The 27,485-nt window shown below is 36.5% G+C and overlaps 1 protein-coding gene across 3 annotated transcripts in view; it reads left to right on the top strand.

The window, feature by feature from the left end:
* Nucleotides 1-27,485, top strand: part of LOC150082639 (Na(+)/H(+) exchanger protein 2-like) — a 313,793-nt gene that overhangs the window by 134,278 nt on the left and 152,030 nt on the right. The window contains exon 1 of one of the 3 annotated variants that reach the window (XM_090377562.1): nucleotides 22,391-22,773. The exons of the other annotated variants lie outside the window; for them this stretch is intronic. Within the exon in view, the coding sequence (XP_090233688.1) occupies nucleotides 22,407-22,773 (367 nt within the window). The 5' untranslated portion in view covers nucleotides 22,391-22,406. Of the gene's footprint in view, nucleotides 1-22,390; nucleotides 22,774-27,485 lie in introns of those variants that run through there. 3 annotated transcript variants of the gene reach the window in all.

The raw sequence follows: 27,485 nt of genomic DNA, 5'->3' as shown, positions 1-27,485 counted from the left end.
AGGATTTTGATCAAACGTGTTGTTTTGCATCTCACCAACTCACTGACTAACCCTTTGTGATGCTGACGGACGACCACTTGTAGGCTTAGGAGTTAGGTAGCCGTCTTCGAAATACGGTTCTTATTGAACAAGGAGGCCTTCAGACATTTTTCTCCCTTTGACATGCTCTAAGTGCAACAAGAGCACTATTGCAATTCTATTAATATAGTTTAATTAAAAGTAGTTATTCTTTAGGTTTAGGCAACATTTAAAACCGAACTTGACTCGACATGGTTACTTAAGTTAGGTTCACAAAACACTTGAATTCTCCGATTCCAGTCATTCCTTTTCATGACAAAAGCAAACGCTAATTTTTTGTTCATTGGAGCAATAAATCGCTTAGTTCTTTATGCTAATGAAATTTAGAACTTTTTTTTTTTAATCCCGCATATATTGATTACAATTCAGAAACCAGTTTTCTCAAACCGAGATGGTTTTCGAGTTATTAATTTTTAAAAGTGAAAAAGGACTTTATATTACCCTGTATCTTTATAAATTCGTAGATAACCATTTTGTAGACACCGTTCCTATACTGGAATTTGCATCTAAAGTTACAGATGGCATCTTGCCCTTCTGATATATTATTCAAACTAAAATTTTATGGAAAAATTGTGTTATCTGAACTTCAAATCTCACAACCGTTAAAAAGAAAGCCAAATGATAAAGAAAAGCTGAAGAAAATCGACAGACACAATGTCTAAGAGATAAATAAGTACAGTAATTATTCATTACACTCTCCTTTTCCCAATATGTGTAAGTGAGCCCTCGTGAGTAGTATAATCACCGTCTTCCCCCACACCTGGTGGAAACGACGAGTTCGAATTCTGTCAGTGACGAGAGAAATTTTTATGAACTTTTTTGACAACACGGCTGAGTTATTCGGTGTCAGGTGAGGACAGCATGGTTTCTCTCCCGGAAACTCGGTTTTTTGTACAGAGAACAACAAATCGATCACAGAAATCACACAGTTTACAGACATATTACATACTGAGCAATATGACCTAAGTTGCTGATGCACCTAAAACCCTAAAACAAGAATATGTGTAAGCGGTTCCCACCTTATGACCCGGTTTTTTGTTTTTTTTTTTTTTTAATGCACAGCGCCATTCTTCCGTGAAGGTTTCGTAAAACGGGTTGTCCCGCTTTATTATTGTACATCTAGAAAATGCGAAAGTTCACCTTGAACTGCTGTGAAACACTGAGTCACGATCGAGAGAGAGAGATTGTAATTTCAGTTGATTTCTTTTAGAGAATGGAAGGCAATCCTGAACTGTTCCAAAAAAATTAAAATGGCCCACATATTTCATGCGAGAATACAAAAGTTAGTTGAAGGCTTGCCGTACTCAGTAGTTAGAGAGCATAGAGAGAGAATTCCACACATTCAAAACTTGCTTGTTTACCTGCTGCCACAAGTATACAATCCTTAGTACCTTAAATATCGTAAACGTGAGCTTCCCCAAGGCCTGCATGTTGTTATTTTTAGAGGGAATAAGGAGACCTCTGTAAAGTAATATGAATATAAAGATTTGTTTTAATTTTGTGCGATAATATTTAGGATGCAGATTTGGGATCCAGCAGTAGCGCAAAACAGCAAGCAGTTACGCAACGTGTTTTGAATCCATCCGGTACACGCTCTTCAGATAAAAATGGGTCAAGAATAAAATTGGCCGTGAAATAGAACCCAACCTTCCTTGGGTGGAGAGGCGGAGAGGCACCTATACAATTCTATGTAGATTTTCTGTTTCGTGCATATAAAATGAAAAGACACTTTATTAGGTACACCTACACTTTTCATGAAATGGAGAGCTCATTCAGTAAGGGCATCATGTATTCGTGCCATGCAATATAAAGGGGGTAGCAGATACGTAAGGATACTGAATGTGTGTAATTCAGTGAGAGAATGGGCAAGTCAGAAGATTTAAATGACTGAATATGCTATGGTAGTCGGCGCCGGATGCACCGTTATGAGCATCCTGGAAACTACCACCTGGAATTTTCACGTACGACTGTATCTAGGGTATATTGAGACAGTTACATATGATCAACAAGATCTACTCTTGATGCAATGGTTCAAGCTGGTCTGTTCTTTCTAGGACTGTTCCTTGCCATGCAATGACTTAAATGCAAGTAGCAGACTTATCAGGAATGTACTTATCAGAACATGAACACTTCTCTATTTCTTTTTGGGTATTATCAGTACCCAGATAGCACATCCCTGGTCCGGCTCCACATTCCATGGATTTTGACCAACTAGTGGCAGTATATATTATATTATATTATATTATATTATACTTATTACATAATCCATCCGTAGCGACAGCACGTCGATTCATTGCTTACAACTATCCAGGAAATGTCCTCCCGTCTGGTGACGGCGCACAGATATTCCATGCAAAACCCATGGAGAATGTATGTTGTTCCCCACTAAAACATTTCGTTACCCACGCAGAACACACTCTGATAATAAAGTCAGTCCTACATTACAGTACGGTCACTCACTACTGACAATTATGTTGAGCTTGTTGGCGAACTCTCGCAAGATTACACGACAACTAGCCTGCACCAACAAATCCGTCTAGATAACAGTCGGACCAGGCAAGACCATCGCTCCGGTGCGAACATCTTACACTATTGGAAGATGATGGCACATTTCAGTCTACCACATACATGTCCTTAGGGAGAGCACAGTGGGTATAATCACCATCCAACATACACCCGATAGAAAATTCCCTGATTTAAATCCTGTCAATGGCCAAAGTAATATTTATGAGCTTTTTTTACAACGTAGATGGGTTAGTCGGTCTCAGGAGAAGGTTGCATGGTCTTTCGTCCAGCAAACAGGCAAATCGGCCACAGAATACACGCAATTTAAAGGCACAATACACTTCCGCCTCATGGCTTTAACTGCTTTGGCGCTTAACACGTACATCTCATACATGGTAATAAATCTTCGCTGGGGTTAACTGCCTACACTCAAAAATTGCATCACTGTACGCTGGACACATTTTTATGTATCCATATTGTTTTGTTTATAGCACGTAAACTATTGACAGTATTCCCCGCCTCACGTTAAATATCAGTCACCAATACTTACAAATAGGCCCTAGAAGGCATAGTTATCTTTTCTACGGTTGTATGCATTCGTTCAATGCATATCCCAACTATTTATGCCACTCGATAATAAAAATATTTATTTAGTCTGACTGCCTACAACAAATGATATGTTTCATAGCTAATCGGAAATCAATATATCAATTTTCGAAAGTCGCTATTTCAAACTTCATATTCAAAAATGAGACTATTTCTTCACAAGCAAAGAAACTAATACAATTATTTGATATGATACCACTGGTAATGAAAAATTTACCACGATTCTCATGAGGAAACGAGTCATCATCTCCTGGTGGTGACACGTTGAACTAATTTTTTTATTCGCTAATTATTTTTAATGTTAGCAATGTCCGCAGTCACAATTATTATATGACAAAGTCGTTCTTTATACCTTCTGAAGTAGATCAACTTCCGTAGTGATTACATTATAGCAGTACTTTTAAAATTTACTACCTCATTTTTCAATGAATAGCTCGCAACACATGGACTAAAATTCTCTCTCGGTAAATTGCTTCCTTGTGTCCATAGGTGATGAAATACAGTATATTGATTGTGTGACGTAAAACGTAAAAGTGCCTAATGATCGTACTCACTTTTCACGTTAACTGCGTTTACATCACCTACAGGACGCATTTATCCGGAGTACTGAGAAGGGTGACTTAACCCAGTAACCGCTCCTATTCCAGAACACACAATAAAAGCAGCTAAGGGCAAAAGTCATATTTAGATTTACAAACTAATGGTGTTGGAAGTACTTCAGGGTGACGTGGAAGTATTTGGCGCTGTCGTTCCACAAACAATCGTATTAAGAAAAAAATCAAAAAAAAAAAAAACACGCGGAAGAGATAAAGGTGCAAGGTTACTTCTTGTTTCTGTCATGAGACAGAGATCTGTAACGTAATTTCAGGCTTATAATGTTTACATTACGTCAGCTGACTGCACTGCCAACACCGCGATCTGCCTGATCGCAGAGGAGGATAACTCTAAACTTAATTACCCAATGAGACGTTGACAATCACGTGATAACTTAGATCAGTAGCTGGTCAGACGGCCAAATAATTCCTTTATTTATGTTCTTTATTTATTTTATTTATTTATTTTCTCGTTCCTAAAGATTTCTACAAGACGGTTTTCGCCGTAGGACTGCTTTGAGTAAGCATCAAGGCATCTCAGGCTTCAAGGCTTTAACAGTACAACTAAAGAAGCTAGGCTTTTGCTGCACCATGCTGCATTAATTAATAAATAATAAAAAAATAACTATCTATTTGACTCCCTCCTCACGCAGGTGTCCATTGCAGGTACATTTGAATTTCTCCAACCCATCAACCTCAACCACCCACGGGAAGTAACTTATTCCAATAATTAATAATTCGCTGGCTAAAAAAAATTACATGAAATCCAATTATTATTATTATATTGCTGTTGTTGTAGGAGCATCAGCGACTTAGATCATATTGCGCCGTATGTCTGTAAATTTCGTGTGTTTTGTGGTCAATTTTCCTGTTTGATGGATGAAAAACGCGAGTTTCCAGGACAAAAAAACCGCGCTACTTTAGCATGAGACCTACAAACTCAACCATGGTGTAAAAAGGCCTATAAAAATTCCTCGCGTCATTGACAGAATTCGAACTCAGGTCTTTTCCACTCGATTATATCAACTCTACTATCCGCGAAGGCCACAATCCAATCTAAACTTCTACACCCGTAATTTGAATTTATGACCCGTAGTTCTGCAATTATATATAATAGTGAAAACTCCACCCTCATTCATTTCACTTTCACATCTCAGAACTTCATACACCTCAATCTAAAGTTTCTAGTTTCCAAGCTCTGTAGCTCACATATTCTAAATCTTTCCTCATATAGACCCCTTTTGCCGATCTCACCAGGCGAGCTGCTCGTCACTGAACCCTTTCAAAAAATTCGATGTCTTTTTTTTTTTTTTTTTGTGTGGCCTCCATTCAAAAATTGCATTACTGTATTCCAAGTGTGGTCTCACAATTGACTTATACAGTGGAATTATGATCTTCCTATCTCTATAAGCAAATGTTCGGTAAATCTTCGATAGGACACCATGGGCCTTCCTTGCTATCTGTCTACATTTCTCGGAGAACTTCATGTCTGACTGTATCGTAACTTAACTCCCAACTCTTTTTCTTCCTCTACTATCTTTAGTTCAACTCCACCAAATGCATAAAGTATTTTGTGGTTGCTATTCCCCCAAGTGTAAAACTTCCATCATTAATTCATCATCTCTATTATTTACCATGATATATGACTATTCTATTAACCCGTTACAAAACATATTGCCAATTACCCATAGAACTGTTTGACATTATTATGTCCATTTCGGTGAGGATGGTCTGTCTAGCTCCTCACTGAAGAGGACACAATAAAGTCCGAAACAGCTGCATGGAGAGTGGCAGTATGTTTCTTCAATGGGTCAATAGTTATATTTTCATAACCTAGATTATCTGGTGTACTCACTTATGTTTTTGTTAGCCGGTCTCGGACTTAAGCAATGTCCAATGTATATTCATGGCCTATAAAGTTTTCGAGAAATCAACACTTCGTGCGTTTTTCATCATGAAATGTGGATTAATTATGTGCTCTAAACACTGCTTTCTTTTTGTTATGGAATGAAAAACGAGAGCATCATTCTGAAAAAAAAAAAAAAAAAAAACCGTCCCTACCTGAGAACTGGTAAATAAGCCTAGAAAGGACTCAATAAGTTTCTTGTCACACCAGATTCGATATTTCATCCCTGATGATGATCAAGAAGTTAATCACCCATAAACATTTACGTTTATGGTTGAGGTAAAAGGAAAGATGTTTAGCAGATGAATGAATCCTCCATTATGATGATTTACCATTACGGCGTGCGCTTTCTGAATTTTTAAGCAGAAAAGGCAGAAGCATTTTTTATTGATGACAACGAAGGGAATATGACATTTGTTATGAAAGAAAAGCTACAGAAATGTTCAGCAGTAGCACTGCTAAAAGCATAATATGTGATATGAGTATAAATCCATTACTTCGTATTCACGTCTCATAACCTCAGTATTAAATAACCAGGAGCCGTCAAATTTGCCTCTTTCCTCTGCGTGCACGACTTTCCTACATGGGCTTGTCTTGCGCTGTTTGCAGTAAAACGTCGATGTAGTTTTATTCAGAGGTTTCTCTTTCTCTCCCTCCCCCTCCCCTATTTTTTGCTCTCATTACATGGATCGCTGCTACTTGAAGTCGCGGAAACAACGAATTTGACACTAGAATAGCAGAGTGGACGATAATGAGCTTTATTACAACACATTTTGAGTTTGGAAGGAGGATAATTGTAAAATTTTCCCGCCCTCCACCCCCTTCCTGCGAACCTTGGTTTTTGTGGGTGTTTGTGTAATTCAAATGCCACTCTGAAGTGAGTCAACCAAAACGTCTATGTTATTATGTTGTTAATAACGGCGCAAAAATATCACTACTTTCGTTTCCTCTTGCAGATACACTTACATCCTTAACACACTTGCTTGAAACTATCTAAATGCAATCTCTACCTGAGGCTATGCTATTGATTCTTAATTTCAAGGTGAGAGCAGAATACACTTTTAAGGCCAACCACTATCATAACTTAAATCTTCTCTTAAGACTAAAAGAATCAGTAATAACAGATGGAGTATTAAATTTAATAATGATACCCAGAGAAATGCTTAATTCTGTTTTATGAAGACATAGCAGCTACTAAATTCTAAATGATTTTCAATGGCTTCCGAAAAAACGCTGTGACTTGCTTGAGTTGCGTTAATTCTTACTAATAATAAGTCATTTTATTGCCACGTTAATATTTATTAATAATAAGAGTCATTTTATTGCCACGTTAATAATACGAGTCATTTTATTGGGATAGACCTAGCGGGGTTAAAGTTGTTTTGAACTAGGGTCAAATCAATTCATACGCTCGTGATCGATGTGTAGTGGCTATAAACTGCTTGTGTTCTAAAGCTAGTTTATCTGTTCTAGATAAAAACATATAGTTAAAACTCTACTCTTCGTTTCAGATTGTTGAATTCAAACTCACTTTAAAAGTTAAATAAAAAAGTTTGAAATTTTTATTTTATGTGAATGATGAAATATAAAAGCACCCCGCCATCAAGATGGCGTGTATAGGAATTTTGTTAACATCGTAGCGTATGTACTTTCCATATCTACATCGTAATATAAATATGGAAAATTAAAAAAGTAGTTTGCACAGAAATTTATACAATAGTTTAGCCTAAATTGAAAGGATTAGAAAGCCTTGTTCAGTTGTTAACATTATTTTAAAAAAAAGGAGCATATCATCTCATTATTATGAGAACTTTGTGTTTAAAGTTTTTTGTGTATTTTTATGTCTTTGCAAATTTTTAGTTACAGATTGTAAGATAATTAATTAATTGAAACTATACTATTATATCACATGGTAGATTTAAGTAATTTATTATTTAAATGCTACATTCTGAACGATTTAAACACTTTACTGCCAAAAACTTAAACAATTCTGGCTATGTTTCGGGAACTCAATGCTTCCTGTTTTCAGGCCTGTTCATGTGATCCTGGAGTGGAGTTTTTTAGGACGTGTCTATTATAGTAATAGTAATACTATTCGCCAGAGTGTAAGGAAGCCACACGCTTTTGCTGCACTGGTAAAAAAAAAATTTAAAAAAAGTAGATAAGAGAATGCAAATTATATACTACCCTCCTCACACAGGTAACTATGCAGGTGACCTTTGAATTTATTCAAACTGTCAGCCTGCGAGGGCAACTTGTTCCAGCAATCAACGACTCGCTGACTAAAAGAAAACTTCCTACAATCTAATCTAAACCTCAACCCCTGTAACTTGAATTTATGTCCCCTAGTTCTGAAACTCTTTATAGCAGTGAAAATTTCACCTTCATTCATTTTACTAACCCCTCTCAGAGCCTTAAAACCTCAACCAGATCACCTCTGAGGTGCCTGGTTGCCAAGCTCTGTAGCCCACATATTTGGAGTATTTTTTTGTATGGTTATCCTTTTGCTAATCTTACCGTTCGAGTTGCCCATCTTTGGACCCTCTCAAGAAGCTCGATGTCTTTTTTCAGATGAGATTTCCATACCTAAACACAGTATTCCAAATGTGGTCTTACAGTTGCCTTATACAGTGGGATTATGACCTCCCTATCTCTACCGATAACAATCGATAGGACATCATGGGCTTTCCTGGCTTCCTGTCTACACTGCTCATAAAACTTCATATTTGCCCGTATCGTAACTCTTTCTTCTTCCACTGTGTTTAATTCAACCCCACCAAGCGTACAATTTATTTTTGGATGCTGTTTCCCAAGTGTAAGACATTGCATTTCGCTGTATTAAAACAGTGTTCCTTCAGGATAACTGGTCAAGTCTTCCTGAAGGAACGCTGCTTGGAACTGATCATTAACGACTCTACCAATCTTTACATCGTCTGCAAATTTTGTCATCACGCCCTCTATCCCTTCGTCGATGTAATTTATGAAAATGAGAAACAACAGTGGTCCAAGAACCTTGAGAGACCCCCCCCCCCACTCCTGACGTTACACGAATCTGAAGAATATATCCATTAATTACAACCCTCTGTTTTCTACCCTGCAGCCACCCAGCAATCCATCTTAGAATCTTACCGGTAATCCCAACCTGTTGAATCTTATACAGTAATCACTCATTCGGGACCGAGTGAAATGCTTTGCTAAAATCCAAATAAACTATGTCGGAATTGTTCCCTACATCCAGTTTTTCTAGTGGGTAACTGTGTCAAAATAGCTTACTAAGTTAGTTGAACATGATTTTCTCTCTTTCTTTTGAAAATAAATACGAACAAGTTTCTCTCGATCAAATTTAAGCATAAATAATAATAATAATAACTAGGGGATTTCGCTCCTGCTCGCTGCGCTCGCTTCTTTTGATAAAATAAAATACAGTAGAACCCGGATAAGAAATTCCCGCATAAGAAGTTTCTCCTGTACTAAGTTTGGTTTCTTAAGTCCCAATTTCAACTCCATATGTTGTAATGCATTATTTTCCCGCGTAAAAAGTTTCCCGATTAAAAAGTTTTCCCGCATAATTACGTTTTTTTTTTAAAATATAGAAATTATTTATTTTTAATATTAAACAATATAAACATTTAGTAATCGAACAAGTTAGTGCCAAGCATCATTTTAGTTGGTAGTAAACCAACGAAGTAGATGAAATGGCATTGTTTCTGTTATATCTCATACTGTGAATGCCTTCACAACGAGTTGCCCTGATATTGAACTACCACCAATAAGCAACGCTTTGCCAGCGGAGAAGACTATTGTTACAATGGATCTCGGCGGATACCACCACCCTGGGGTGATGGTATCCGCTGAGATCCATTGGCGAAGTTTGCCTATTCGAGAATCCATGGTCGAAGCGTTGCTATTTCGAGGTAGTTCAATATCAGGCATTCACAATATGAGATATAATAGAAATGATGCCATTTCATCTACTTCGATGGTTTACTACCAACTAAAATGATGCTTGGCACTAACTTGTTGGAATAGTGAGTTTTCCGCAGTCTGAGGCTTTCAGCACTAAAACCTTTTTAGTATAAACATTTTTATATAATGGAAGTGACATATTGCAATTGTTTTCATCGATATCCATAACTGGGTGCGTAGACCACGTTGAGCGTTAAGTTCTGATGGTTGTGAACAGTTCTGAATTACTTAGTGGATTGTTGCTCTGTCTTATTGTAATTGTGACCTTTTAAGGTTGAAACTCCAAAGGAGCTCATTCTTCCAACTTGGTAATGAGTTTAATGAATAGAATGTTAAGCAATTAGAAATCCTCAGTTTAAAAATGTTTCTCATAGGCAGAGTAAAATATTCATAAATTCTGAAATAGTATTTAAAAATCATCTTTAACTTATGTATGTGTATCTTTTCATTTTTATTTGTGCAGTTAATATTTCATATCATACCTTTAGGTCATTTTCCCTTCTAAGAAGTTTTCCCGCGTAAGAAGTTCTAAATCTCCAGTCCATTGAAAAACTTCTTATCCGGGTTCTACTGTACTTACAGAAGCTTTCGACTCTGTGTGTGTCTCTCCCTCAGCTATGAATACATAAATACGTTACTATATCTATATAATATCGGTGAAGATACACTATAGACAACTCTTAAAGAAAAACTACGATCGTAGTGTGAAAGGCATAATTTCATCTGTATCTCATATTGTGCTCATCCTTCACAACGCGTTACCATGTATTGTACTACCACGAATCAATAACGCTTCACTAATAAAAAGACTATTGTCATTTATTCTCGGTGGGCACCACCACCCAGACGGCACCGTTTCAAAGCTAGTTGGCTTTTCATTGGTGGGTACTTTTCACACTACGATCGTAGTTTTTCTTTAAGAGTTGTCTATGGTGTATCTACACCGATATTATATAGAATCTTAAACTCTTAAAATGTTATGCCTTGTTGCATTTAGTTTATTTACATAAATACGTTGCGTATGGAAATCAAGAATGGCACCGCGTGGTCATGTTAGATAAACATAGCGCGTGACCACGCTTAAACAGAAGTTTGTTTTACCATAGCAAAACAAGCTTCTGTTACGTATTTTAGTATTTGTTACGTATTACCACTTAACCGCATCTCTCTTCTCCAAATTGGCTGAATAAATATCATTAGGAGGAAAATTATTTTAATGAATAGAAAGTTAATAATAATAATCATCTGCCTCTTGAAGAATTTATATTCCTATATCCCTAGTCGACTTCTTTTTACATTAAATTATGCATGAAGCCTGAAAATTATATTTTTGACATACTGTACACGATATAATTTTTTCCCAGAACTAACACGGTGGTCGTCAGTTTGGATTATAGATGTAAATTATCTATCAAACAACTTACAGACATATTCAAAGAATCTCCATTCTTGTACACATTAATAAAAATTCATGGAAAATTGCAGTGCTGCTTGTCGTGCTTTTTAATTTTCGTGCATTTCTCTATAATTTGTAAGATCCTGAAGCCAATGTAGAATAATAATTAAAAATTTATTCACGGTATTCGTTAGTGCAAACGACTAATGACTCTGTTTATCAAGATTTGAGATAGATAATTGAAGAATAAAAAAATGATAAGGAAAAACAGGATGACGGAGAAGTTTCTATTCTAAGAAAAATATTTAAAATTTCGCAATAAAACATTTAACAATAACAGAAAATAATTTTTAAAAAATATAAAAATATATACACACTGCTGAATACTCTATAGTGCCTAATTGATTAATTATTGAAAAAAAAAATTATAGTTTAAAGAACTGCTAGACATCCCTCTCACACACACGCACGCACGTAGTTTGGTTGAGCAAATTTCTCACAAGCTCCAGAATAACTAACAGATCCAAAATCCACACTTCGGAAATTTTTGGTAACAGTTAAGCAATACAACCTACAGGAATTTACAGTTCTGACATTTTTTGATGTCCTAAAATACTTTAAACCCTCAATTTTGACAGTGACGAGGGAGGGGGGGGAGGATGTTTTCGGCAATTTTATACGAATAATTCGTCCAGTCTTTAAGCTATGTATCATACATGAAAATAGGATCCAGATACACCGATGAACTAATAAGTATAAACATTAAATTTCACAGGTGAAAACCGGTTGGGCAGCAATCCTACTTGATTTTCTCTGCTTTTCATATCATAATTGATCTATGTCTATTGGCTTTTAAGTCAATCAAAAATATGACAAGTATTGAAGTAAATTAAAAACATATCTGCGAGATGTAGCAATAAAGTTCCCGGACTAATGCAATAAAAAGAACACAAAGTGAAGGAGCTCAAAAATGATTTTATTTCTAAAGTAATCACCACCTTGTCGAATGCGCAAATTGCACCGTTCTAAAAGTTTCTGAAAAGGGTCAGAAGGCATCCAAAGAGATGATGTTCAGTTCGGCGAGTTACGTTTTTCTTTATGTCTTCAACGTCCTGAAATCTCTTTCCTTTGAGGGCAGTTTTCACCTTGGGAAAGCGGACGAAGTCCGCTGGTGCTAGATCGGAAGAGTAGGGTGGATGGTTGATCTGTACAACGCCGTGTTTCTTCAGAAATGTCTTCACAACAAGTGCAGAATGGGCGGGGCATTGTCGTGCAACAATAACCAGCTGCCTTTCTCTCGAAATTGCGGCCTCACACGGGAAATTCGCTTCAATAGTCTTTGAAACATTTGTATGTAGAACGCTGCATTGATTTTCTCTCCCCTTCAGGTACAAATTCCTTGTGCATCATGACCTGAACATGATCAGCATCGTCTTGATCCTGAACTTCTGCAAATGAAACTTTATAGGCCTTGGCAATGAGTTTGAAGCGTACTGTCTGCTCTGGCGCTTCGTCTCTGGGTCGTACTGAAACACCCAACACTCATCTCCAGTGATAATAGTCAAGGAAATTAGGATTGTCTTCACAAATCTGTATAAAATCTTCGTATGATGACCCTCTTCGTTGCTTATGCTCATTCGTGAGGCTGTGCTGCACACATTTTGCACAGACTTTCCTTTTCCTTAAATATTGCAAATATTTAAGGAAATATTTGCAATATTTAAGAAAATCTTTGGCAAAGACTTTGCCAAAGATTCTCAAAGTTTTCTGACAAAACCTTTGTTGCCGCTGGCCAGGCACACTTACTTTACATTATGCTACCCTGTATACGAGATACTGGCAAACACTGAGTATCGGGCCACATAGTTCTGTTTGAATCTGCTTATTTCTACAGTTGAGTTTAGAACAAATTCCACAAAACTAAAAAAAGAAGCATGCGTTTTTGTGACAGTTAGAAGAAACAAAGTTATCTTTTATAAATTCAAAAATAAGTTTAGTTACCTTGACATGATGCAGCTATACAGTTTTTGTTTCTCAAACGAAATACTCCTAGCAGAACGATCCTGGACGAAATGGGTTCGTATGCAGTACAGGATGAAATGACTTCTGTATTGGAAAGAGAGACAGAGATGGCTTTAGTTTGTCAACTATTCAAAATTCTCAAAAATGAAAATTCAGGTTTTAAAAAAATAATTCAAATAATTTCTAAACACTTCACTATATCATAATTTTCTGTCTATAAATCAACAGGCACACGGACCACAAAATACAAGCAACTTACAGATACGATGCACGGACGTCTCGTCCCTTAATTTCCTCGGTACCTATTCTATAGCAGCCTAGCAATGACACATGGGACTTTTACCATTAATTAGATGGTAATATGCTATTGGATTGAAATCACAACTGAGATAGGGTTACAACAAAGTACAGTTTCAGCAATATTCACTACTACTCCGTATAGGCATGACACCAACCGCTTCAAATCTGACTTTCATGAAATCTATCCGTTATTCCTGATGAACCGTTACTAACACACCATCAGAATCCCAAAATGACTACTCTCTCAGCGACTAATATCCAGTATGTCACATTTATTAGATCAAACTAGGTTCCTGCTTACCACAAGGTAGACAGGAACCTGGACTGATTATAATTTGGTTTAATTACGTACATCTTTAAAAATAACATATAAGGCTAATTAGGAAAGCGGTCATCATCTCCCAAGACGAAATCACAAAACAGTTTTAAATGCAGGTACAAGACGGCCGCATGCCGAATATGTTATAATGCATTTACTGTGGCAATTCTGTTCATGAAGAACATGTAAGAAGATCATGATATTTTCGTTTATCCACAATACCAGATGTAATACACTGTAAATAGTTTTTTCTTTCTTTCTTTTTTTGGGCAAGATTTCACATGCTTTTCCAACAAGAATCACAAGTATTGGTCATTCTCCACATAGATACTAATGTAAGCCTAAATAGTTAGCGGAAAAAAGGCTTCGTTGCTAATATAGTGATCTACAAATAATCACAAAATTGGGACAATCGAAAATCGCTTGGAAAATCTACAGCCTGTCCAATGCAGGATCCAAACTAAGGATCCAAATTTACACCAAAATAAGGTAATGCCTGATTTTTTATTTTTTATTTTTTTTTTATCTTTACCTGAATATGCCACTCAAAGATTTAGTTGAAGTTTGGTATTAAATTTTTCAATACCAAGCTTCAGTGCAATTTTATGTTTATAAAATTAAATAAATTTAAATAATTTATTAGCCTACTTATACAACTTAAAACATGCAAAACTTAAATATTTAAAAAATGTAGAACTTAAGTCAACTCTTAAACTATCTAGAAACCTTCTATCTGATTAATGATCGCCAGTATGGATTCCGTCAGTGTCGATCCACTGGTGATATTCTGGCTTATGTTACCCATCTATGAACAAATTCAGTGGAAATGTTTGGTGAAACTCAAGCAGTTGCTCTTGACATTTCAAAGGTTTTTGATCGTGTTTGGCATAGGACTTCTAAATAAGCTTCCATCTTATGGTTTGCCAACTGATTTTTGTAATTGGGTATCCAGTTTTCTCTCTGACTGCTCACTGCGGATGATGGTAGATGGCTCTCTGTCTTCTAACTTCTCTACTGATGCTGGTGTTCCCCAAGATTTAGTTCTTTCTCCCAGTCTTTTCCTCTTCCATTGACTGGAAATCCTATCCATAGTTTTGCTGATAATAGCACACTGCTTTCCACCTTCCATTTTGAGAACCCTTGCCTTGCACAAACGACTTCGACTTCTCGAATATCCACTATCAATTCATTAAATGCTGATCTCCAGGCAATTCTCCAGTGGGGCAAAGATAACTTAGTTCATTTCAATCCTTCTAAAATTCAGTCCTGTCTTACATCTCGCAAAAAGAACTCTTCTGTTCCTATGCTTATCTCCGATGATGCTCTGATTTCTAGGCAAGGTCATATATCTCTATGGGGATTACCATGACTTCTAATCTCTCTTGGCATAACATTACAAATTACAAATATCGCTTCCTCTGCATCTAGAAAACTAGGTTTTCTCTTTCGCTCTCGGCGTTACTTTTCTTCCGAACAGTTGTCCATTCTGTACAAATCGCAAATCTGTCCTACTGGAATATTGTTTTCACATCTGGAGCGATGCTCCCAAAACCTCTCTCAGGCTTCTAAACTCCATTCAAAAGAGAGCAGCTAGGTTAATTAATGATTCATCTCTAACAGAGCCTCTCCACTCTCTGTCTCATAGACGTTCTGTTTCTGCTGCATACCTTTTCTACTTCCATGGGAACTGTTCTTCTGAATTTGCTTCTATAATTACCGCTCTCTCTTCCAAAGTAGTCAGAACACGTGCCGCAACCAGTGAACATTATTTTACTGTCCAACGTCAAATCCACAAAACCAACTTTTTTTCTTCGTCATGTATTCATTCAACTTCCGTTTGCTGGAACAAACCTTCTTCCATACGTGTTTCCTGAAAATTACAATCTACAGAAGTTGGAGTCTAATGTCAGCAAGTATCTTCTTTCACTTCTCAACCTTAAACCCCTGCTCGGTACTAAGTACTATAGATTCTAATACCTCTCGTGTCTGGGGTTTTCATTAAAAAAAAACTTAAAAAATTGCGGAACTTATCTTCTCTCTTTTAAAAATTCAATAAAGCGAATTTTTTTTCTTAATTGCTGTATTTAATTTTCGCCAACACTGAAATGCATATATACATGCAATATATATATACAGTATATGCATTTCAGTAACCAATAGTTGATCCTGGATAATTATCGGAGTTTTCCTATTAAATATTGGGACAGCACACGAAGAAGAACTATTAAATAATAAAGTTAGAAAAAAAAAAACTTTTAGCCCAACTCGACCCAACTTTTGGTCCATAAAAGTAAACTAACTTTGCATTCTCGGCAAACTCGAAACCCCTGGATCGAGTCACGCTGAAACCCAGGTTATGATTTCTGAAAATAAAAGTAGAATTTAAACTACTACATGTGTTTAGCTTCATTTCAGATTTTTCAAATCGGTTGTGCAATTTTTTACGTAATCTTTTTCACGCCAAGAAGCGTGCCACTAACAAGGGTTGCGCGTTGCCGACACCCCCTGACCTAAACTATGCCAATTACACTTGTATAGTAATCCAATAATACACATTCTGTTGAAATTACAATAATCGACGCACGAATTAGACCTCATTAATACATGGATTTGCTTATATAGGAATGCAGTTTTTCTCCTCTATAATAACTCTCTTCTAGGTAGTGTCAAGTTGAGTACTGTACACTTTGACCATGATGGCAGCATACAAAATTAGCATTTCGCGGACGTAATCAGAAATACACCTGTTTATCGCTCTAGGCCATGAAATTATTAATTCATGCTAGTGTTCCACTTTTCAACTGTTTCGTATTTTACAGGTATGTTGCTACACATAGTAAACTATGATAAAGATTTTTTATTTTTTTTTTATTATTTTTTTTTCTACATAGGAATTTTAGTTTAGAAGGAAAACATGATATAATAAATCAATGATGCAGATGATAAATAAAGTTCGTAAGTACACTAAATGACAAAATTAACGTAAACAGCTGTTTCCGAAAAATATTTTATGTTTCGCTGGATGAAAAACCACCCAACTTGTGGCTTTAACTGCCTCGGCGTGAAATATCACACGTTGTACAACTGCTAACGGCATCTTTGGAGCTGGATACTTTACTAGATCAACGCTTTTAGGAATAATCAGGCGTCTCATAAATACAAAATGAACGATCGTGAGTTTTTTTAGGAACAGTAGCAACAAAATTCAATAGCAGTATTTTCCACGGTGGGTATTCAAATCAATAGTCTTTCGTGATAGTATAGCGGTTTCGTCACTTGCCACTCGTTTTGAGCCGCTTGGGTTCAGATCCCACAGGAGACTGGAGGGATTCTTAAAGGCCTCTACAATCGGGGCTGTGGTTGGCCGATCTCAGACGGAAGGAGTACGTTTTGCTCGTGAGTTGTTGCATGTTTTTCAACCAGTACAACATGAAATCGGCCAGTAAGCACACACACTTGTACAAATATAACGCACACAGAGCAATATGACGTTAGATGCTAATTTTCTGTCATTAATGTAATGGAAGCATCATCATTCATCCCAACAAAGAAGTTTACGACTGTGCCGTCAGCAGGGAAGGTAATAGTGACTTTTCTGAGCCCCTTATGGCGTTCTTGTGCATTTTCAAAATCCTGGAGACGCCAGGAACGCTGCATCGTATTGCACACTTCTGAAAGAACTTAAGGACTAAATTCATAGAAAACGACCTGAGCAATTGTGACGTAAGGTATTGCTGTCACAATACCTCAGGTCTCAGTTGCCCAGGATACAGCGCGTGCAACCTAAGAAACAATTAATGATATGGGGCAGAAACTTCTTGATCATCCTCCTAGAAAGACCTGACCTGTATTGTCCTCATTCTCATAAAACAGTTTAAGAATTAATGCTTGTTCTCTTACGTCAATGAGCATTTTGGTGAACTCTGCACCGTTTTTGCAACAGCTTCATTTATTTTTAAATATTTTTTTTTACTCTTTGAAGAACACTAAAAACAATTTGTTGCCTCCTGGTAGTAACATACTGAACATTTTTTCCATCTTGCTAATTCTTTTCCCCATTGTTATGAAATTCATATTTTGAATGCCGTGCTGATAAAACAGTAATTTTTTCTTTCTAATTTAAGCAGAGTTCTCAACTCTAAGCCTACTGTGATATCGATAATATTATGTGAATATATCAAATAGAAGATAACTATTTTTAAAACGAAGCGCGTATTAGCGTTGTTTGAATAAAATACTATCATACTCAAATATACTTAAAACCAAAATAATTATCAGTTGTGTTTGAAACAAAGCCTTGTATCATCTCGTTATGATTACATGAAGACACTAAGTTTTACTTTTGTTCCGTGCCCTTCCTACTCACCTTTTAGCCGTATAAGTATCCATAAGCTACGCATCTTTGGATTATTTCCGGGAAAACCCGTCAGACACACAACGCAATTACTCATTCAGTAGCCGGATTTAGAATTTTTTCTTACCCAAGAACAATACGTCTGAAGAGTGTTTTGTTTGTCTAAATCTTTTGTTTTCCGTAACATCTTAACTACCGCTCACTTAACATTCTTTCTTCCACGTGGTCAGGAGAGATTTCTTAGGGTTTTTATTTACGAAAGAAAGATTACGAAACGAAACAATTGAGTAATTCGAACAGCTGCAGCTTAAGAAGTCTAACCAGGTGGTGTTCTGTGAATTACTTTTCATAACTTTTATGGATTCTGAAATATGGATAAAAGAAGCTTTCCTAATTTAATTATCGGTATATAAAGTTTCTCGAATATCTGTTACAAAACCAGTCAGTCTCTAACAGCGGAAACTTAAATGATTTTTGATATTTATAAAACTCCACTATTTTATATCCGAAGTATGAGAATATACTGTACAATATTTAATGAGATTAGATATGTTTTCTCTTTGTTTCAAATAAAGTAATGGCAAAAAAGGCTTAAAATCTTAGTGGTGGCTGAAGTGGCTCTCACTGGCAACGACGTGGATAGCGTCATTGCTCTTTCACACCAAATAAAAAGCAGTCTCGGTTCAGGTCCCGTAATGATTAGGCTACTCTTATATTTGGCTGTTACTTACTCTGTGGTGCGACAATAAATTTATGAAATTTAGTATACCAACTGTACCACATTTCATACAATTCAAATCGCAAAAAGAGCAGAGCTAATTGGATTAAAAATGGAGAGAAATTAGAAGTGCGAAAATTAGCTAATTTAGGGATAGTTTTCATACACCCTGCATATAAAACTTGGTCTCTACTTCATTATTCACTTCTAGCTTTTCTTGTCTTCTTAGTTCTTTATTACAGAAATTGTCTGTGGTTGGGAGTCATAGCAAATGCCAACGAACAGATGTAGGGCGCCAATCTCAAACTACAGGGAAAAAAAATCACAATCAGAAAGCTTTAGAGAAATTTAAGTAGTCCTTTTTTCAGCATGTCTCGGTGCACCGTCGTTTTGCGTTTTTATATACGTTTTATATGCGTTTCTATTTACTAATAAGTTCGATTATTAGTGCATTTACAATATTTTTATAATGGCTCCTTCAAAGTGATGATATGTAACTGTTTCAACAACGTTCTCGCAACTTATGGAAGTATCGCTGCAACTCAACCGACTCACAGTTGATGTGAGTCGGTTGAGTTCCGCTGTAGCATTTCGCTGAATAGTTGGAATATCTCCAAATCTTGTCTTTTCAGCTTCATTTTGAGTTTGGGGAAGCGAAAAAAAAATCACAAATCACATGGTGCAAGATCAGGAGAATATGAATGGCGGGGCACTACATAGGAACAGTTGTAGGCCAAAAATTCATGAATATGGAAAGTTCTAGGAGCACCGTCTTGTGGAGAAACCGTCCACCATTTTCAAACAGCTGGTAGCGTTTTTCTCCTAACTTTTTCTTTCAATCGAATTAGAACTGCTTTATACTAGGCCTGCTGCACCGTCTGACGATTCTGAACAAATTCGTAATGAACGATACACAGAATGGCGAAAAAAAAACAAACGATACTGTTTTCACAATTGACCAAATCGTCCTGTTTTTCGGTGTTTTTTTTTTCGGAGGGCAAGTTTGGTGGCCTCCACAAGGATGAAATATTGTTTTTCGCTGACACCCGACATATGTCAAAGAAACTTCGTTCTAGCTCATCAGAAATTTCTTGGATAATTAATTGTTAATCAGAACGAATTTCTTCACACGCTTCGGCAACCATTTCATCTCTCCTTGTCGCTAAGGTCAACTTGATCGCTGGTCATTTTCAACAGATTCTCGGCCGTTTTGGAAATATTTCATCCATTGGTAAACGTTAGCTTTACTTAACCAGGCTTTACCAAATGCAGCTCTTAACATTTGGGATGTTCCTATTACATTTTTCTCATTCTTCACAAAAAAAAAAAAAAAAAAACTTGATGCACGCATGTTGTTCCACTGTCGTATCTATTATAATTGCGACAGTGGCCAAACTCTGAATTTCAAAACGCATTGCCCATTAATGATTTGGCGAAGCGTGAATTGGCTCGAACCAATAATGCAGTAATCTCTTCGATATGCTTACTCATCACCTTGGCCCTTCACCACCACCGCTTCTTTTATAATAAATAAAGTCTGAGAACTTTTTGGTCAGGCTTTGTATGATAGGATCGTGAGAGCATCTGATTCGACTCTCAGAGAAAGTGTCATATATATATATATATATGTGCGTTATCTGTCTGGGTACCCGAGAAAAAAACTGTACCCGATAATTCTGCAGAACGCGAAAACGTATAAAAAAAATCTTAGTATTAGTAAGGCCTTATAACAAGGGAACGCAATTTTCTGCATCAGCTAAAAAACATAATACTAAAAATAAAATAATAATAATAATAAATAAAATAAAACGTAGTACTGTATTCATACTATTCCCATTCTCAGGAGGTAATTGTAATACCTCAAAGAGAAAATTACCTTACAAGGTAATTATCCACCAATTCTGCTTTGAATTTAGCTAACTCACTTCCTTTGCCACATTGGGAGGTAACTTATTCCAGTATTCGACAACCCTCTACCCATAAGTAACTTCATGAGATCCAGACTTCTGTTATTTCCTGAGATTTTATATTTGTGTCCTGGTTCTTGTCTCAGCTATGAAGGAGAACAGACCTTCCTCATTCATTTTACTCATCCCCTTAAGCTCTTTATTCACCTAAATCAGATTTCCCTTTAGATATCTAGTTCCCAATCTTTGCAGACATCTAAGGAGATTGTCTAGTTGTCAATCTTTTAAGCTGTTCTTCATATGTGCATCGATTTTCACTCATCATTAATCTGGTCGTCCTTTGAACCCTCTTCAGAAGTTCTACCTCTTTTTGTAAGTGCGGTGTCCAGAATACAATATTCAAAATACGGTCTAACCTATCGTCTCTTTATGATGGTACCATAAAGTTCTTTTAAGCTGTATACTTTTATGCCTCTTTTAATGTATATTTTAAGGCCTTCCTCGCATTAGTGATAGCTAATCGATAAAACTCGCTCCATAAGGAAAGCGGCAGCGATACCTCTTACTAAGCACGAACTTCCACGTTTTGTTTTTTGCGTCAGTAAAACAGCTCAGAAGTGTTTAAAATTCATAAACTGTTTGCGCATTTATAGTTACTCTTGATGTTTAATCATCAAGAAGACAACAGTGAAGGGACAAAGATCATACAAAACAAATCACACATGCGCAGAGACGCACTTCATTTGACAAAGAGATTCTTCTTCTTCTGAAATGCACAGAGATTTTCTTAGTGATGGTTCTAGTCTCCAAGGAACTATCGAAACAGGATTGTTCATCTGCTGTAACTGGCGCCCAACTGTTTGTTTTATGTTTTTACCATCGATCAAATGACGTCAGTGATGGAAACTGACTGCGCTTGGTATTTTCATCGCTGTTCTGAGAATTCAAATGTAGCTAGGTATACAACTATATTACAGGATGCTTTCAAAAGTGCAAATAGCTTAACATTACCATTAACTAATAATATTATGGGGCAGAGAGTCTAACTATGGCATTTGTATAATTATTGTCACATCTCATATTGTGAAATCCTTCACAACGAGTTGCGCTCCTTATACTTCAAATAAGTAAAGCTTCCCCATTAGAGAAGACTACTATTACTTATTTTCAATAATAGTACTATTACTACTATTACTTACCTATTTATTTTCGTAAAATATATATACTATTATTACTTATTTTCAACTAAAAACATAGTCCATGAAGTTCTAATTGGAAGAGTACTCTGTTATGCAATAACCAGTTGAAGCGAAAAGCGAAAGTATACTATATTGATGATGTTTTATTTTATTTATTTTTTCTGGATTACAACTGGAAAAGTATTATAGCAGCGCAGCCTAAAGGTATATAGCTCTTAACACTATTCTGGTTTTTAATTTTTTTCTTTCTTTATCATATCTAACTAACTACGCTTTCTTTCCTTAGAAAATGAATGATCTTGAACTAAACTACATAAACATCCTCAAACAGGATAAACTGTTTTCCCTAGTTTCAAGTACATCTAGCCAATCATCAAAGGAGCAAATGATGACGTGAATGGTGCTGATACCTGTAAACCACATGAGCGAACTCCTGTTGATACCAACGACAATGTAGGAGGAAACACACAGACTCACATTTCCTTTGTATTTCTGCGCGAGAGCACGCAATTTTGAAAGGCTCAGTGAGAGGTATAAATGTTTTATTACACTCGTCCGCATTTAGTTTCATTTACTATGCGATTGTACTTATACCTGCCCGTTCTGTGTACGCTTTCAGTACCCCTTCTGCAGCTGGCAACGGCCGACGAAGCTCGGGCTGTGATCGTTGACAATGTGTCCCACGATCGCTCCGAAGCTGTACCACCTGATACCGATATTCACTCATCGGATGATCCCGATGTGACGCGAGAGGAAGTCACCCACATATCGACAGAAAAGAATCACAAAACTAGCTGGAATCCACTTCATAAATTCCGAGTTGCTCCGTTGGTTAATCTTCGTAATTTGGCAACTCCTCTGACCATTTTGTTATGGATTACTATCGGCGGATTCATGAAGATTGGTAAGTTAAATCTTTAGTTGGCACTTGTTCAATTTGTGATGATCGATCCACTTAGAAATCCGTTAATGTCTGTGATAGTTAGATGCCAAGATCTTTCACTTGTTATTGCGACACACAGAACACACACACACACGTGTTGTCGACAGGGAAAGAAAAAAAAAGTGGCAAAACTGCTATGTATAAGCACGAGTCCATGATATATTATGATCAGGTTGCCCTTTCAGATTTACGATCTACTGTTTAGATCACGGCCAAGTTATTCCAGGAAAAAGACAAAGTTCAAAATAAGAAGTGAAAATCTGAAATATTATGTAATCTGTAACTACTCAGCTTTCTCAAAAATATCAACAAAATTTGATTTTTTTTGTTTTCATTGTTAGATAGTTATGGCGGTCAATAATACTTGCTCACGTGCATTTTAAATTCATTTCACTTTGAAGAATTCTTCGAACAATTCACATACATATACGATTTAAAGAATTCACCATTATATACGTATACCTTCTGTTTGAAGTTTTCATTGCCAATATAAGCGCCAGAGACACTGTTTGTCTCTGCAGATAGGCTGGGCTCTTTGCTATTCAAATTATTACTTTCATGGCACCCGAGGCTCATATCCGTTTTGGTATTCTATCTGTAGAGGTTCACAGGCCGATTAACATGTTATATCGTCTGAAAAACCCGGAATAACTCAAGAGGAAAAATTCTACTCCCTCTTCCTGAGGTCGGCTAACTACAGCTGCGGTTGAAGAGGACTTTAGAAATTCCTTTGATGGACGACGGGAATCGAATCCAGACTTTTCCAAACGAGTGACAAATGGCGATATATCGTGCCAACTTAAGCTGCCACGTAGGACGGGGCATTTGGCAGAAAAACGTTTTCTTAGAAGACCAATGAGATTGAAGAATGGTTAAATACAATGACATTCCCCTAAATTCATGTCATTATACGCACGCAAAAAAAGTAATTGCAGACATGCATAGACTAACATTAACATAATATACAACAAGTACAGACCTTATAGGGAAGTCCATGCGGGAGTATATACACTGTGACGTAAGTATGATTCAGATAAGTCTACAAAATGTCAATTCATCCTTCAGGAACCTAACGGGCCATTACTTGAAATAATCCTTATGGCGAATTAAGCACCAATCAGCTATTGGAGTAGCATGCCAATGTTTGTAACATAATTGACAAGGAAATTACAGTAAACTACACCACCTATACTTTTGTAGACGTTTGAAGTGAAAGGTAAATACATAAGGGGAATTTTTAAGGTTCTTCCAACTATCTTACTATGATTGCTCAGGAAACTAGGAAATCACTTCATGATCAAACGATCAATTAGTGGTCATCATTCCTCAACTATTACTTTTACAACTTTCAAAACAATATAATAGGGAATTGAGGATCACGCAAATCATCTACAAGTACATATCAAGATGAACGATTAGACTTTCCTTAAAATGTAGATTTTAGGAAAAGCGAATTGCGAGTTTTTAAGCCTGAAAATAAATCCACAAAGAACCCTTTTATTATGTCGAGTGGCAAGTTTATATTTTTTAAGAATGTTCTAATCATCATGTGTGCCAAATACCAAAGCTTTTACTGTATATCAAGAGGCGCCTCCGTAGCCAGGTGGGAAGTAGCAGCAGTGCGTAGCACACGCTTCTTGATTAGACAGGGGTTCGAGCCCGTCACCCCCAAATACGGAGGATGCGGAAAGGTCAGGGAATGACCACCGCAGATCCCGGAGCAATATGGCCTTAGTTGCTAATGCTCCTAAAAAAAAAAAAAAAAAAAAACTGTATATCAAGTCCTAGTTATTCATTTTACCAAGTACTGATATTTCAATTTATCGATGAATATTTTTGAAGAAAAGACTTGTAATGGAGAAAGGTGCCGTGTTTGCAAGCAAACATTAAAAACTTGCAAAGTTGTTTGCAAGCAAACTTTCTCCATTGCAAGTAAAGGCTTGAAATGGAGAAAGATGTCGATGTTTAGGAAAACAAGGCTGCCGTCAGTGATCCTGAATTCTGATGTTAATAATAAAAAATAACTACGTGCAAGTTATTGCAAATGCATCATTTTAGTACACAGCTAAACTCTGAATTAGGAATTTTTTGCAAAGGCAGCATCGTTAAGTTATATCTCATATCGTGAATACCTTCCCAACGAGTTGCCATGATATTGCACTACTTCGAATATCGAATAAGTAACACTTCACAAAACGAGAAGACTGTTGTTACTTATTCTCAGCGGATACCACCACCACCCAGACGACACCGTTTCAGGGCTATTTGGCCCTTCTTCTGTGGGGGAGAAGGTAGATGCCCCAGTGATATAATGATGGCAAAACGGTTATGAAGTATAACTCCACAATACGAGAGATACCTAATGGTATATAATATGAATTAAGACTAAGATGCATTAAGATGCCTTAATGCATTAAAAAAATCATAAGAGTTCCTCCTGTCTAGGTAGGATTGGAACCTAAGTTTTTACTACACGGTCTTAGCCTCAAAAAGCAGCCCTATCCTCTTTGGTTGCTACCCTTCCCCATTCACGATGGCGTGCAAACAATACAAGATATATAATACACTGTCTTCAAAACACACACACACACACAGGGGAGGGGGGGAAGGCTAAACCATTTCGAACAAAACCTGTTATGAGTACAGTCTGTGAACAAAGAAAATATTAATGTTCACCTTTCTCTCACCTTTATCAAAACTTTCTTTAAAACAGCTTATTTGAAGGAACAAAGGCGCTTTTCTCAGTAACTCCGTCACCATATGCATCAAACACCCTCCCTTCCATGATCCGCCCTACTACAGAGTCTTGCCACGCGATACCGACAACGTCACCTGAAATCCTCTTGACCTTTACGAAATTGGACGCGTGCACTTAATCGTGGAGAATGCCAGAGATCACTGAGATAACAAAAATACTGTTCTCAGTTTGGAGAAGTGTACCCCCTGTTTTGTCTTCGATTAGATTTAGCGAACCAGACTTAGCTGTCTGGCGGATAATAGTAGATTAACCTAGCTAAGAAAATAGTGAAAGGAAGAATAAAATTATTCAACCTTCGAGGAGGAAGTAACTTGAAAAGGGTTTAATATAAAGTAACCAGATATTTTATATGTTAAAGCGGGACAATTGATTCAATTGTCCCGATATTTTACATTTTAAAGCGGGACAACTGAAACTAAAAAAAGAAACGTACCGTTTATATTGTTTATTAATACTGTTGCATACAACCATCATAACAATTATTAAAATAATAAAATTAAAAGATACCAATAATTATCATATTTTCAGTTGTACTTTTCACTGACGTGAATTAAAATAAAGGTATTAAATTATAACTATAGTCATATTTTGGGTAAAAGTCTAATGATCGGATGAATAATAAATAAAACATTGTTTTCACATTTGATTTGAAATTTGAGCTTGACTTACCTTTAAAAAAATGTAGTGAAAAATTCTTTCACGTTATTAAATATAAACAGCTCTTTTTCTTTAATAATGATATCTATGTTCACTTTCCAAAAATGAATAAACTGAATGAATTATAATCAATAATCTAATTAATATTTCAATGTCACGCACGATATGCTGCAGATCCTGCATGTGTTTGTACTATATGCTTCAGTGTAAGGTCTAAGAGGTTCGACTAAAGTATACAGTACAAACACATGTTAAATAAATAAACTAAACGTTACAAAATACCTTTATCCTATATTACAATAAATGAAACTTTTATAATGCGGGACAAATAGGTACTTCAATCGGGCAGCGGGCAAGAAGGTAAAAAGCGGGACTGTCCCGATTTTGGCGGGATGTCTGCTCACTTTAGTTTAATATCAGGCTTTTCAAGTTAAGAATATACTAACGAAAAACGGAGTGAAAATTAAGTGATTTACAATTTAATAAAAAAATTATTTAAATATTAATTTAAATAAGCATAGAAGTTAATTATCATTATTGATTTACTTTCTAACTTATTCTAAACTTAAACAAACTTGAGTCTCTGTCCGGGAGTTGGACAAATATAGAATGATTAGGTAACAATGTGTTAGGTAACAAACGTTATATGACGTAATAATATATCTGGTCAACAGACGAAACGTGATGTCGATAGCATGACTTCAAGTTTTGTTTCTTTTGCTTTGTTACGTCACGATAACAAATTATTATGCTTTTGTCAGAGTCGTACAAGTTAGAAAAGAGCACATCGTACTGCGCCCGCAGTCACTCTCTTTTCACAAACAACCACAACTTCTCAAATATCAGCAGTTTCTGCCGCATTCTTTTTCCAAAGATATTTCCGCGGGCACTGTTCTTCCCAATGGCATCTGTAATTCCACCTGTTTCTTCTGAACCAATCAAAACACGAACATCAACTAGCCAACATGTATTCACGGTTCAACTCCAAACTCATCTTCTCCTTTTTTACTGATTCCCTTCGCATGCATTTCCTGAAAATTGTTCCCTACAGAAATTCAAGTTCAAGGCTATTCAAGTTCAAGGAAATTCAAGTTCAGATTATTTCCATCTTCTTAATCCTAAACTAGCCCTCCCCTTTGTATTAGAATGATACAGGTTTCAACATGCTAGTGCGTGTAAAGTGTAAAGTGCGTTTAGGGTCAAACGGCACCAGGGGTTTCCCTCATCTCCGCGTTTTTTCGTTGTGGTGAACCAGTTC

This window comes from Mastigoproctus giganteus, chromosome 7, assembly GCF_048544385.1.
Source record: "Mastigoproctus giganteus isolate SK-2022 chromosome 7, ASM4854438v1, whole genome shotgun sequence".
NCBI classification, from domain to species: Eukaryota; Metazoa; Arthropoda; class Arachnida; order Uropygi; family Thelyphonidae; genus Mastigoproctus; species Mastigoproctus giganteus.
The sequence above is the reverse complement of the archived record's forward strand: the minus strand, read 5'-3'. Positions and strand labels throughout refer to the sequence as shown.